This window comes from Giraffa tippelskirchi, chromosome 12, assembly GCF_054371585.1.
Source record: "Giraffa tippelskirchi isolate mGirTip1 chromosome 12, T2T-mGirTip1v1.2.pri, whole genome shotgun sequence".
Lineage (NCBI taxonomy): Eukaryota > Metazoa > Chordata > Mammalia > Artiodactyla > Giraffidae > Giraffa > Giraffa tippelskirchi.
The window spans coordinates 20,710,756-20,725,132 of NC_137286.1; the positions used below are offsets into that span (position 1 = coordinate 20,710,756).

A 14,377-nucleotide genomic window follows, 5' to 3' on the forward strand; every position below is an offset into this window, starting at 1 on the left:
TCTGTGTTTTAACCAGCCCTACAGTTAATTCTGATGCACAATGAAGTCTGAGAAGCACTGATGCACTGCAGTCTTTCCCAACAGTCTGATCATAAGAATATTCTGGGATGCTTGTCAGATCTGTAGCTTCCCAGATACTTCCTCTGGAGATTCTAGTTCAGTTGGTATGGGATAGAGACCAAGATCACTTAAACCCTCCAGGTGGTCCTTATCCTCAGTAGAAGCCTAAAAAGCACTGTTACAGTGAGAAGAGCTAGCCTTTGGAATGAAGTTAAAAACCAGGATTTTAGCTTTAGTTTGGCCACTTGCTGTGCTGTGTTGGATAAGTCATTTTTCCTTCTTCAGGCTCAGTTTCCTCATCTGTGAATAGCAACAGTGATGGGATCTTTCAGCATCTAATGTTTAAAAATAATATATGTGACAAGTTTGCACAAAGTTCAGAAAAATACATTAAGTAGTTGATATTACAATCATTTTTGTTATTATGACTGAGAGGACTGAATGAAGGAAACAAGCCCATCTTTCTCAGAGAGAGTTAAATCTCATTCCCAGTCAACGTTGGTCTCCCATGGGGCCAGAGATATAAAATGGTTTTCTTATTACAAGTTATGTAAAAGAAGTTTGCAGAACATTTGCTCTAGGCTGTAAGCACTGTTAAAAATCTTCACCCATATCTTTTATGACTTACATAAAAGTGACTGTGGGCTCCATCCTGTGATGCATGGAGGGTTCTCCCTCCAGCAACCCTCTCCCTTCCCTGGTATGACTCCAACAACAGAAAAGTTACACATCACATCCTCCCTATCCCTTCCTCAGAAAATTCATTGTGCTCCTTGGGGTACTAAGCCTGGGGAGCATTCACAGGATAAAGCTCACAGCCACTTTTATGTAACTCAGAGAAGACATGTTCAGGGATAGTTGGAGCGTTCATGTAAAAAGTTTTGTCAAAGTAATACTTACATGTGATATTCTATCCCAAATGCCATTTCTTTAAGGGGCTCATAGCAAGCCATTAAGTTGATTGCACAATCCACTTACTGGGTCACAATTGACAACTTAGAAAATAGTAACTTAAAAGAATGTTGTTTGAAAAGCAAACTTCTAGGTCTAGAAAAGACTTTAAGAGCTCACCTTCTTGAAGATACTAATCTACAAATAATTTTGCTTAGTAAAGCAAAAAATTGCTTTACTTATTAACTGCCACCTACTGTGATTTGGCGTGCAAATTGCTTAAAATCTATAGCAAAGATAATGAATACTTTCAATACTTTAAAAAATTCAGGAAATATAGTCTTCAATAAAATAATAAATCTAAAGAAGAATAAGAGTATAACTATGCAGAATCTTTTATACAAATATAATTAGGGAGGGGGGAATTTTATTTTAATCATTGTAACTTCATTGCTACATGCCAACAGTGACATCTGGTGGAATGACATTGCTTTGCTTTCAGACATTTTTGTGTGAAAGTCACTCAGTCGTGTCCGACTCTGCGACCCCATGAAGTGTGACCCCATGGACTATACAGTCCATGGAACTCTCCAGGCCAGAATACTGGAGTGGGTAGCCATTTCTTTCTCCAGGGGATCTTCCCAACCCAGGGATCGAACCCAGGTCTCCCACATTGCAGGCATATTCTTTACCAGCTGAGTCACCAAGGAAGCCCGAGAACACTGGAGTGGGTAACCTATCCCTTCTCCAGCGGATCTTCCCAACTCAGGAATCAAACCGAGGTCTCCTGCATTGCAGGCGGATTCTTTACCAGCTGAGCTACTAGATGTTGGCAGATAAGAAATCAGGCAAATTTCCAAATAAATTTTTTGGCATTTCCATATAAAAACAAAAATATACTAATCATCAAATATTGATAATGTGTACGAACATAAATTTGCCATCCCAATTTATTTTTTAAAGTATGCTTAAGGCTTACTTAGGTATGGGAGCTACTTGTTGAAAATGAATTAACAAAAATGTAAATGAGGTTACTGTTGATGCTAGTCCTAACTGCGACCTACTGTAATTTGGCATGCAAAATTTTGCCTCTGTTTCCTCATCTATAACATGAGATGGTTAGGCAAGGGGAAGGCCAAGGTCTCTTACGGCTCTTATATACGTGCTTCTGTCACACACATCACCAGCGAGACCTCAAATGGGGCTTAGGTCTTATATTCTTTGGTATAATACCTTGGGTCATTGTCTGGATTATGTAGCAAGGAACAAGGCCAAGTAAGGGGTTGGGGTAGGCCAGGTCAGGATTGACCTGACCACTGAGGAATGAATGGCAGACAATGCAGGATGTGGGGATGGTGGGGAAAGTCAGTCCCAGATACCCACACTGGCAGGAAATGTGGAGCAGAAGATAAAACATACTATTCCAAATGCAGAGCTACAGACCACAGCACTGCAAGTGACATCGGAAAGGTCTAAAATGGGATGATGGCACATTCCAGTGTGGGGATGGGAGCGACCAGTGACACGGAGTACAAATACAGGTAGTATTCAGCGAGAGCTTTCAATAATTAAGCAATTAATATTAGGAAAGTCCCCTCATTGAGCAAGGCCCCAGCTTTGGCCCAGGACTCAGAAACAGAAGTTCAGTTCCTAAGAAGGAATAAATGATACAAGATAAAATCCCCACCCTAATAAGCGTAAACCTTACTTTCGAAATTGGGTCATAACAGACCAAATACAAAGCATCAAGGGTGAGTAAAATATGATCCTTCCTAGTTTATATCAGGATTGGTTCTGAAAATGAGATGAGAGTCAGTATTTGGAATTGAACCATAGAAAAAAATAAGAGGGATTTTTATAATTCACAAAACAGTGAACTTATATATACATATATATGTGTGTGTGCATATGAATATATATATAAAGAATTCCCTGGTGGTCCAGTGGTTAAGACTCTGCACTCCCAACGCAGGGGGCACAGGTTCAGTCCTGGGCCAGGGGAACCAAGCAGAAACTAACACAACATTGTAAGTCAACAATACTCCAAAGAAAATTAACTTTAAAAAACAGTGTGATACAATGGAAACCACATTTAGGATCAGAGAGACTTGGGTCTGACTGAGTCTCAGCTTTCACCAGCTCTATAAATATGAACTGGTCAATCTCTGAACCTCCTTTTCTCCATTTGGGAAACAGAATGATTTCATCTACTGCATAGAATGGTTGTTAATAATAAATTATGCAATAAATGCACCTCAATAGACTTTCTACTAGATAATATTCTGTTTTCCATTTCAGATATTGCTACCCTACTCAAGATGGGGAGCCAGATAAAATCTTCCTAATGGAAGTACATTTTATATAGTTGATTTGTAAGCTGTAAGTAGTAAAGATAATAAGTCAAAATAATTACTCATATGTCTGGCCTTCAGTTTTAAAATAAAAACCCTCTAAGGATTATAAATGTCAAGATAACATCTTTAATGTCTTTTCTGTAAAATGTATGTATAAGTAATATATGTGCATGCACAGAAAAAAGCCAAGAATAATCTTTCCACATAGAAAAGTCAATAGGAAAAGGTTGGCTTCTAGTACAATAGTTTTAACAATCACAGATGAAAACCATAGAGGCAAAATCTTTCAATCCTGTCCTCTCCCACCTCCAACACCTTTCAAGAATACTATCAAGTGTATCTGATATGACAATAAATAAATATGGGATGATCCAGCCTACTATAAGAAAATTAATTTCTGATTGGCTTAACAAATATTCAATACTATGCAATCTACAAGGGAAATAACTTAGAAAAAATTAAAAATTAAAGGACAAATATATTCCCTTGTAGCTCAGCTGGTAAAGGATCCACCTACAATGCAGGAGACCTGGGTTCGATCCCTGGGTTGGGAAGAACCTTTCCTTTCCTGGAGAAGGGAAAGGCTACCCACTCCAGAATTCTGGCCTGGAGAATTCCATGGACTCTATAGTCCATAGGTCCCAAAGAGCTGAACACAACTGAGCGACTTTCACTTTCATATATCATATAAATAAACCAAAAATAAGACAAAGTATAATTTCACTTTTTATCAATTTGGTTTAAAATATAAAAGAAAATTGAAGGATCACAGTTAACAGTTTCCTGAATTTTCTTCCATGCTAAAAATCTGTTTGTGTATAATCACATATCTGTTTATATACTTGGTTCTAACTCCTCTCAGTACGCACAGCTCTAACTTATTCTTTACCATAATTCTAATACATCCCATCATTGGATGCACTATAAAAAGTCTTCCATTGATGGACACAAGTTGTTTCCAAGCTTTTGGTTATTATAAGGACAATTAGTACATCATGAGAAATGCTGGGCTGGAAGAAACACAAGCTGGAATCAAGATTGCCAGGAGAAATATCAATAACCTCAGATATGCAGATGACACCACCCTTATGGCAGAAAGTGAAGAAGAACTAAAGAGCCTCTTGATGAAAGTGAAAGACGGGAGTCAAAAAGTTGGCTTAAAGCTCAACATTCAGAAAATTAAATTCATGGCATCTGGTCCCATCACTTCATGGCAAATAGATGGGGAAACAGTGCAAACAGTGTCAGACTTTATTTTTTGGGCCCCAAAATCACTGCTGATGGTGACTGCAGCCATGAAATTAAAAGACGCTTACTCCTTGGAAGGAAGGTTATGACCATCCTAGATAGCATATTTAAAAGCAGAGACATTACTTTGCCAACAAAGGTCCGTCTAGTCAAGGCTATGGTTTTTCCAGTGGTCATGTATGGATGTGAGAGTTGGACGATGAAGAAAGCTGAGCGCCGAAAAATTGATGCTTTTGAACTGTGGTGTTGGAGAAGACTCTTGAGAGTCCTTTGGACTGCAAAAAGGTCCAGTCCATCCTAAAGGAGATCAGTCCTGGATGTTCATTGGAAGGACTGATGTTGAAGCTGAAACTCCAATACTTTGGCCACCTCATGCGAAGAGTTGACTCATTGGAAAAGACCCTAATGCTGGGAAGGATTGGGGGCAGGAGAAGAAGGGGACGACAGAGGATGAGATGGCTGGATGGCATCACCGATTCAATGGACATGGGTTTGGGTAAACTCCGGGAGCTGGTGACAGACAGGGAGGCCTGGCGTGCTGCAATTCATGGGGTCGCAAAGAGTCGAACATGACTGAACTGATAGTCCTTAATCATTTATCTTAGTTAATAATAGTTATCAGCATACAGATTATATGCAAAGCCATGGTTCTGAATAAGATCACCTTGAGAGTACAGGCAGAAGAGAAAATAGATCCAAGGATCAGCTTTGGGCACTCCAATGCTTTGAAGTCAAGAGATGAAGAGATACCAGCAAGGGAGACTAGGAAGACATAGCAAAGGACGGCAGTAACCAAGAGAGACTGCAGTCCTGAAGGCCAAGGGATAAAGGTGTTGTAACGAGGAGCACGTGATCAACTGTGCTAGGTGCTACTGAGAAGTCATGATGAGGACGGTGCTACCTTAAAGCAAATCTGATCATGTTATTTTTCCTCAAATAATCCTATCAGTGGCTTCTCAATATACTTTGAATAAGAATCTCTCCCCCAAGTCCCTATACACATGCTTTCACACACACAGAGCATCTGTAAGTCCTACATAATCTTGACCCTTGTGTCCTCTCCAGAACCAATGGCATCACTGCTCCTGCTATCCTCTACTGATGGACGGCTTTCTAATTCTCAAATGGGTTCCAACTGCCCACAGCACAGACTCTCAAACTTCAGCTTGTATACGCATCATCTGTATTTTTAACAAGCTTCCAGGTGAAGGTGATGCCGCTAGTCTGTGAACTATACTTTTGAGCAGCAAGAAACTAAAAAAATTCTTTCCCCTCTTCCAAGCTATCTTTTGTTCATTCCTAGATTTCAATTTAAGTATCATTTCCTCAATCTTCCCCAGATAATTGAAAACATGCTTCTATACACTGCCCATGTGCATATTAACTGTCAAACTCACAATAATTAATTCACCACCTTTCTTCTCTGCTAATCTCCAAATTCCCTGTGGGCAGAGATTGCTTCTTGTGTTCACAGATTCTTAACTGTGTCAGTCACTCAGTCGTGTCCAACTGTTTGCAACCCCGTAGGTTGTAGCCTTCCGGGCTCCCCTGTCCATGGATTCTCCAGGCATGGAGAATATTCTCCAGTATATTATTATACTGGAGTAGGTAGCCATTCCCTTCTCCAGGGGATCTTCCCAACCCAGGGATAGAACCTGGGTCTCCTGTACTGCAGGCAGCTTCTTTATCGTCTGAGCCACCAGGGAAGCTCCTTACAGATGCTTACTTGGTGCCTAACTCAAAGCCTGCCACACAGTAAGTATGCAAAAAATTTTTAAAACTGATCAATTTAAATGACTATTCAGACCTGTATTTCATGACATAGAAAGATAATTATGGCATAATAAGCTTTAAAAATCAGGTTACAAAACATTATTTACATAGAGCATTACCCAAGTTTTGTTCCATATGATTTATTTGCAAACAACAAAGTCCAGAATCACATACTTAAGAAAAGTATTATCTCTGGATGGCAAGATCTTGAGTAATTGTCCTTTTTTGTATTTTCTTGCATATTTGTATTTTTATTATTATTTTATAGCAAAATAACAAATGAAATTAAACTTTGATTTCTGACATTTAACCTCTGCTTTTCCAATTTTTGTTGTGGTAGTCATGACTGCTATTTTAATGTATAGAACTGAATTAACCATCTACACATGTTTTTCTAAAATATGACTAGAAATTTTCCTTGTAACTTGAAGTTCAGTTGAGGGCTAAATTTGGGATCTCTAATGTAAGCATGTCTTACCACCAGAAGCTGGCTATGAGGGGTACCTGACTTGAGAGGGTCAGTCAATGTTTATTGACAGCATTTTTGCCACCCACTCTCTCTTTCTTGATGGTGGGTCAACAAAATATAGATGCAATTTTACACAGAAAACTCACTGAAATAGAATGCAAGTCTATAAACAAACTTGATGACACATTGCAATTTAAGGTATAAAGAGTTGGCATTTCAAATTAGTGAGAAAAAGAGGATTTATTGAATACATAAATTTATTGTGCAATTAATTAGTCATTTGGGAAGGAAACAATAATGCTTAATCTTATCAAATTAATTAAAGATGTATCAAAGATTAATTTTTTTAAAAGAAAGCAATAAAATTACTTGATGAAAATATGAAAAATATATTTAAATTTAAGTGTAGCAAAGCCCTTTCTAAGAATGACACCAAGACTAGAAACACATAAAGGAAACTATTACCAGTTTTCACTACCTCTGTATTAGTGTAAAACTTTCGTATAGCATAAAGCAGCATAAACAAAACTGAAAGCAAGCAACAAAATTTTTTAAAGTCTTCATTAATATGACAAATAGTTAAAATTTTTAATATAGAAAGATCACTTATAAATCAATAAGAAAAAGATGAATGATAACAGAAGATAAATTGGTAATTCTCAAAAGGATAAAAACAACCAAGAGACATCTAAAAATATGCTCAATCATATTAGAAATGAATAAAGACATAAAGAGATATTTTTCTACATCAGATTAGGAAAACAAATCACGGAAATTGACAATTAATAGTTTGGTCAGGTTGAAAGGAAATGAACAATGTCATAAATTGTTGGTAGGGATATAAAATGGTATAATTTTTCCAGAGAGAATTTCAGCAATATGCATCAAAATTTTTAAACCAAAAAATTTAATAAGTAATTCCATACCAAGGAATTTTCTTAAGCTACAGATTGGTTAAGTTAGCAAATATTATGGAATAATTTAAATGTTCACACATAACCTTGAGTGAAAAATATCAGTCTATAGAATGTCATCTATGGTTTAAATACATGTATACACAAAAATGTTCACAAGGCTTTTCACCAAAATTCCATGCTATTCACTAAAATTCCATGCTAAGAATCCTAATTCTTAGATGTCTATAAACTTCTCTTTATAATATAGAAACTTTAAATGCAAAAAAATGATCAATATGGAATATTTTTATAGTTCTCATCAAAATTGTTATTTAACAAAATAAACATAAGTTTGAACAGTAGATTGCTATTTTAAATAAACTTACGTACCCACACTATCCCATTGAATTATCCTTGATGTTTCCCACAAATGACAATTACTATGTGCAAAATTAAGAAAGCATTAAAACTATATAACCACAAGTGTTATGCTTTGTGGTTAGCTGCTCCCTGCAGAGAAAAACCAAAAAGCCACCAAGTGAAAAGGTATTCATTTTGTGTTCACAATTACCTTTCTTGAGACAACTTATTAGTGCAGAAAAAAATATACATTTCTCTGAACTTGTAGGCTCAGCAGACAGATATATTTTGAAAAGGTTAAGCTATGTTTAGCAAGATAATCCTCAAGAAATGGATGCCAGAGAATTAAATATTCAGTACTTAAATTAACTTCTTATTTGGTACTTAGGAACAAATTGCCAAGAATTATCATCATCAAATAGAACATTTATTGACTCTCTGGGAAAAAGAAAGTGAGATCTACTTGAGGAAAAAAAATTTAGAATTGGAAAGAAATCAGTATTTTTAACACTTTGCATGAATAATATAAGCTGTGAGTCCTCAAGAAAGGATGCTAGGCTTGCAGAGTGCCAGTGGAAATGATTAAATATAGTCGTCTCGCATCTACTAGACTATGTTTATGTCTTTATGCCCACTCTCAGATTTAGGCTTTTAAAAGACATTTTAAAAGAAGTTATATGGAACTGCTATTATCTATCAGAGAAACTGGAGCAATTTTGAAATTTCCAAAATCTTCACATAAAATTTTATTCATAAAATTATGAATAATACATTAATCCTTTTTTAAAAAATCTTTTTGCCTAAACAGAAAACAAACATGATAATGACCTTCCTTGGGGTATTCATATTGAATGGCATTGTGATTACTAAACACAGGGAAATCAGATGACTTCAAATCTTTAAAAAAGGCAGTAAAGTGTTACAATCTTGACTAAAAGTAAAGTTTGAAGAAATTGGATCAGAATAAAGCATGCGAGAGTAAGTTACTAATAATTTTTTTAATAGTGAAATTAAAAGTGATCTTTTAAAATATGATCTTCATATCTAGATTAGTTAAAATATAACCCTAAGAACATATCTATTTAAATTTAACTTAATATTTAATATTTTAGTATTTTTAAAACATACAGGGTGCCCAGCCTGCTGCTCTGTGACAACCTAGAGGGGTGGGATGGGTGGCAGAGGGAGGCTCGACAGGGAGGAGATATACTTGTAATTATGACTGATTCATGTTGATGTACAGCAGAGACCATCACAAAACTGTAAAGCAATTATCCTCCAATAAAAGAACTAATGCAAAAAAATGCATTACAGATGATTTTTCAGGATTTCTACTAGCTCTTTTGAAAGACAAGAGACTTTAGAGTATGTATTCTCTGTATGCAGGTGATATCACCCTCAAGGGAGTGAAAATTAGTGGCTGAGGAGGGCAGGGGATGATAAAAGTTTACTCTTTCTATGTATAAGGTACAGATATACACACAGTACCATAAACAAATATACAATATATCTAGAGCACTATAATTTAATGCGGAGGGGAAATTAGGGTGGGGAGAAGTTTAAAAAGCCTTCTTAAGGGGGTGACAATGAAAAAACATTTTTGAGAAAAATTAGGTTAAACAAATCTGGATTCTAATCACTATCTAGAGGTAAGTTACCTGATATTATAAAGCCTAAGTTTCTTCATGAATAAAATGGAAATTATGACTTCTTCTTATGATTGACGATTTAATCAGGAAAAATGCAAAGCACAGAGCATAGTACAAGGAATATAGTTCATGTTAAGTAAATGTTAGCCCCCTTCCCTTTTCTTTTCCTGTTTGAGGATGCTATAAGTTATATACTCACCATAAAAGAATAGTCATATTCCAAAGGAAAGTAAGACACAAGGAGAAATGGAAAAAGTTCCAGAAGATATGACTTTTGTATATGATCCCTGGACCCAAGAATGCCCAATGATGAGGAAATCTAAAAACTGCCTTCAACTCTCAAATCTGTGATGTTCTTAGTTGTATAAGCCAGGCAAAGTTGCTTGGTTCTTATGAGCTTCAATTTCCACATTTGTACTCCACAGAGGTGTTACAAAGAACAAATGAGGCCATGCATGTGACACTCTTTGGGAACTATAAACCATTAAATGAAATTTACCTTCATCAGAAGGCATGGTTCATGTAAATAACAGCAGGAGACGAAGACACTGACCCAGACTGTGTACGTACGGGGAAGGAACAGGAAGGACCAAAACCGAACTGCTCCTTTCTAGTGCCCAAGAACAGAAGCAGGTCTTCAGAATCGAAGCCTCAAAGGCAGAAATTCTTTGGCTAAATTCTTTTAAATCTAGTTTAAGACAACATTAACAGTGGAATTCTCACCTATCTCTTTGCTCTTCGACTGTATAGCGATCATCTAACAAAGAGGTTCCGAATACTCCAAGCACAGTGTTGTGGCCTTTCTTGTCGGCTGTATGATACACTCGAGAAGCCAGGCGCAAGTCAACGGGCAGCTCTTTGGCTGGGATGGTGGCGCACAGGTTGTGAAGGGTCCAAGTGGAGTAGTCTGGAATTCTGCCGCAGAGATAAGAAAGTGGGCCTCTTTTTTATCATTTTCTGCTTTTTTAGATACAAAATATATTTACACTGTCAGTATAGTACACCATCAGGTTCTACAAAAGACGTCTACACGTAGGAGATCACCTTTAAAACTATGACAGTGGTTTATAAAAAATTTACTATTACAACCTCAGGCCACTGACCAGATCTTCAGTCATATATATCCAACTGCCTGCCGAAGATCTCAACCTGTATTTTCTACAGGTATCTCAGAATCAACAGGTCTAAAAGCAAACTCATTATTATTATCCCACTCCCACCCAAATCTCTTCTCTCCTGAACTCTGCAACTCAGTGACACCATAACCTTTAGCCATCATACATTACTTCATTGCTACCCTGCTCAAATGCTTACATTGCTGAAGAAGTTCAACAACACAGTACATTATCCATTAACTAGCTTAGGTGGAAATCTGGGTCTCTCTAAGTTAACAAAGCACCTTCTTTCCCACTATGCAGTTAATAGAACTTGCTTCTCTCCTGCCTTTCCAAAACAGAAAAGAGGGCATGAAGATCTAATTTCTTAATAACCACTCTCACTTGCCATCCCATTCAATCAACAAATCCTTTCTGACCACCTATTACATATCAGACTTTGTACTAGGCAATCGATACACATCATCTCTAACTTCTATAATGAAACTATGTGGGAGGTATTATTATTATTATTATCCTTATTTTGGAACAGGCTTGTTTTGGATAGGTCGCAAAATTAGTCAGTGGTCACTGGATCTAAACACAGTGTTGCTACTATGAGTCAAATTTCTTTCCTATTAGCACCTATTAATGACCTCTGAGGAGGCCATTAGCCAGTACTACTCCATACCCACCTCCTACTAACATTACACTCTTACATTACCCAAACGATGGCCTTTTCGTCAAATCGAATGAACTTCAGATCTTTAGATTATGGACCTCCAAGCCACAGCTGGCAATACCGATGACCCTTCTTCCTCTATGAGCTTTGTTAAGTCTGCACCATCCCAGCTCTCCATCTACCTTTCAAATTCATTATAACTTGACTTAGTCACTGGCTTTTCTTTCACCATCTTCTGAACTGGGTATGGCTTCCAAAGTTGAACTACTCTTTCTGCACTGGAAAAATCTTCAGTGTTTCAACTCTTCCCTCTGTGCTGAGAGTTCCCAAGTCCCATCTCTGCTATCACTATCTCACCTAGATTCCTCATCTTCAACATATAAAGCACTGGAGCCATCTTTGTCTCCTCTGTCCTTCACCTGCTCAGCCAATGAAAAACTGAGCTTCTCCCTTGGACAGAGCTCTTCAGGTGTGTTCCTTCTCCCCCTTACTTCCACCACACTCCAGTCCAAGCCCTTATCACCTCCCCTGCAGAGCAAAGTCTGCCACTTGGATTCAGCGCTGCACCCTCTGTCTCCTCCCCCTTCCATGCATGCCTGCGTGCGTGCTCAGTTGCCCAGTCATATCTGACTCTTTGGGACCCCACAGACTGTAGCCCGCCAAGTTCCTCTGTCCATGTAATTTTCCAGGCAAGAATATTGGAGTGGGTTGCCATTTGCTACTCCACCCCCTTCCAAACATCTTGCAAAATTCTAGCACACCAATCTTTAAGTACTCCTCTCCCCAATACCATGGGGTTTTTTTGTTGCTTGCTGCATGCCTCCAATTTCCTCTCTCTAAGTTTCAAGGCTCCTAGCATCTGGCCCTACTTTCAGCATAGTGGTAAAGAATGACTCTGTTCAAATCCTGTTTAAAGTTATCACTTGGCAATAAGCAAATCAATTAATTTCATTATACCTCAGTAAGTTGAGAATAACAACATTCGGTAAGTTGAGAATTATAACATTAGTGCATCCTGAGTAAAGCTGCTTTAAGAAACAAAGGAATGAATGCATTTAAAGCATATGTGTCATCTCATATGCCAGATGCTGTCTCCAGGACAATTCATAGGGCCAGAAAGACCTCTCAGTTCTTTCAGTTATGGATATATTGCCTAACTTTTTATCTGCTTTCCTGGTGTCTCAGACAGTAAAGAATCTGCCTGCAACGTGGGAGACCCAGGTTCAATCCCTGGGTCAGGAAGATCCCCTGGAGAAGGGAATTGCTGCCCATTCCAGTATTCTTGCCTGGAGAATCCCATGGACAGAGGAGGCTGGTGGGCTACATTCCAAGAGGTTGCAAAGAGTTGGACATGACTGAGTGACCAACACTTTCACTTTTTCAAATATTCTTCAAATAACACCTCAAGGACAAACTTCTCTGCAAACTTTACTTTCTTTTTCTTTCTTACAAATATCTCTTTTCATACATTGCCCTATTCCTGTCCCACCCATTCTGACCCTTTATGTAATGGGTTAATGCAGATCTATCCACTGACCATTCCATGAGTCTAGATAGTAGCATAGTATAAATAGTTAGCTGGCCCTGCATCAGAAGCCTAGTTCTAACACCTGGAAATGCTACTACTGGCCTCTCTGAAGGTCTTCTGCAAAATTAAAGCAAAAAATTCTTAACCCCTATCTTATAAAAAATTGATAACAGTAACACTTCTTGGTCTCTGGAACTCTCAAGAAACGCTTGCTTATGTTTACTGCTGTTACTAATTTGCACTGCACAATACCTAACCCATTGCTAGGCATCACATGGACATTATTGAATCACTAATAGAGAGTGGTTTATGTCGTTTCCAAAACAGTATAGGGCCCAACAAAAACAGGACATGAAATGTGTACATGTTTAGGTGGCAGAGGAAAAGAGAGGTAAATCTAAAGCGTTTGGAAATGCCTAGGACAAAGAAATATAACTCAGGGAGTGAAAATGGGTCTCCAGGAAGCCGACATCCCTAAGAAACTCAGGGTCCCTAAGAAAGGACTGGGGAAAAGAGAGAGAAAAAGGTGGGTTCTGATGTCACGCTCACCTACATCTTCATTCTATCTGGGACAGGTCTTGGCTAGTGGAATGTTCTTGAGATTACATGACAGATTCTTTTTTTTTACTTAAAAAAGCATCAGAACCAATCTGAATTCCTATGTTCCCATCATGCTTTTAATAATATAGATCTGCAAGTGTATCTCCCTTGGTTATTGAGCTAAAAAACACTATGTTTTCAAGAGACGGCTGAATTACTAAGCAAACCATTCAATTGGGAAGCTAGTCACTGGTGAGAAAAGTTAGGTAAAAAACTGATTAAGGAAAAAAGAGCAGTGAATAAAAGATTTTCCAAAGTTCTCTTCTATTCATATAAACTTTTTAAATACCAGATTTTTATTCCTCTGCATCACATTCTTAGTTCTTTATAATGGAGATTTCTAATTTCAGTTTTAATGAATTAACACAGTACTATATATATATATATATATATATCAAAAAGATCTACAAATATTTTTGGCATGCTCAAGAAAGGCTGTGTGTTTTTATAGCACACTCTCCTTTAACAGGACTATTTGTCATTCTTTGAAACACTAAGACATAAAAAAGAAAAGACTCTGCCTCTGTGTGTGGCCACACTACTTTGCCTAATGCACTAAATGCAAGGTTTTTTAGGGAAAAAAAATCAAGAAGTTTCTGCTTCATTGATAATCTGACAGTAACTATTTATTGAAGGTAAAATACTTGTTGTCTGCTGTCACTATTTGTTTTAATACATAATCTTTCTAACTAAATGAGCTTAAAGCAATGCAGATAAGCAATGGCATGTACAGGGTCACTTAAATGCCAATTTGACTCTTTCATAAACTTTGG

The 14,377-nt window shown here is 37.5% G+C and overlaps 1 protein-coding gene across 3 annotated transcripts in view; it reads right to left on the minus strand.

The window, feature by feature from the left end:
- The window catches only part of TTC6 (tetratricopeptide repeat domain 6), a 184,973-nt gene that overhangs the window by 99,256 nt on the left and 71,340 nt on the right, over positions 1-14,377 (minus strand). For all 3 annotated transcript variants that reach the window (XM_081547829.1, XM_081547831.1, XM_081547830.1), the window contains one exon: positions 10,424-10,615. In XM_081547829.1, coding sequence (XP_081403955.1) covers positions 10,424-10,615 — 192 coding nt within the window. The remainder of the gene's footprint in view (positions 1-10,423; positions 10,616-14,377) is intronic.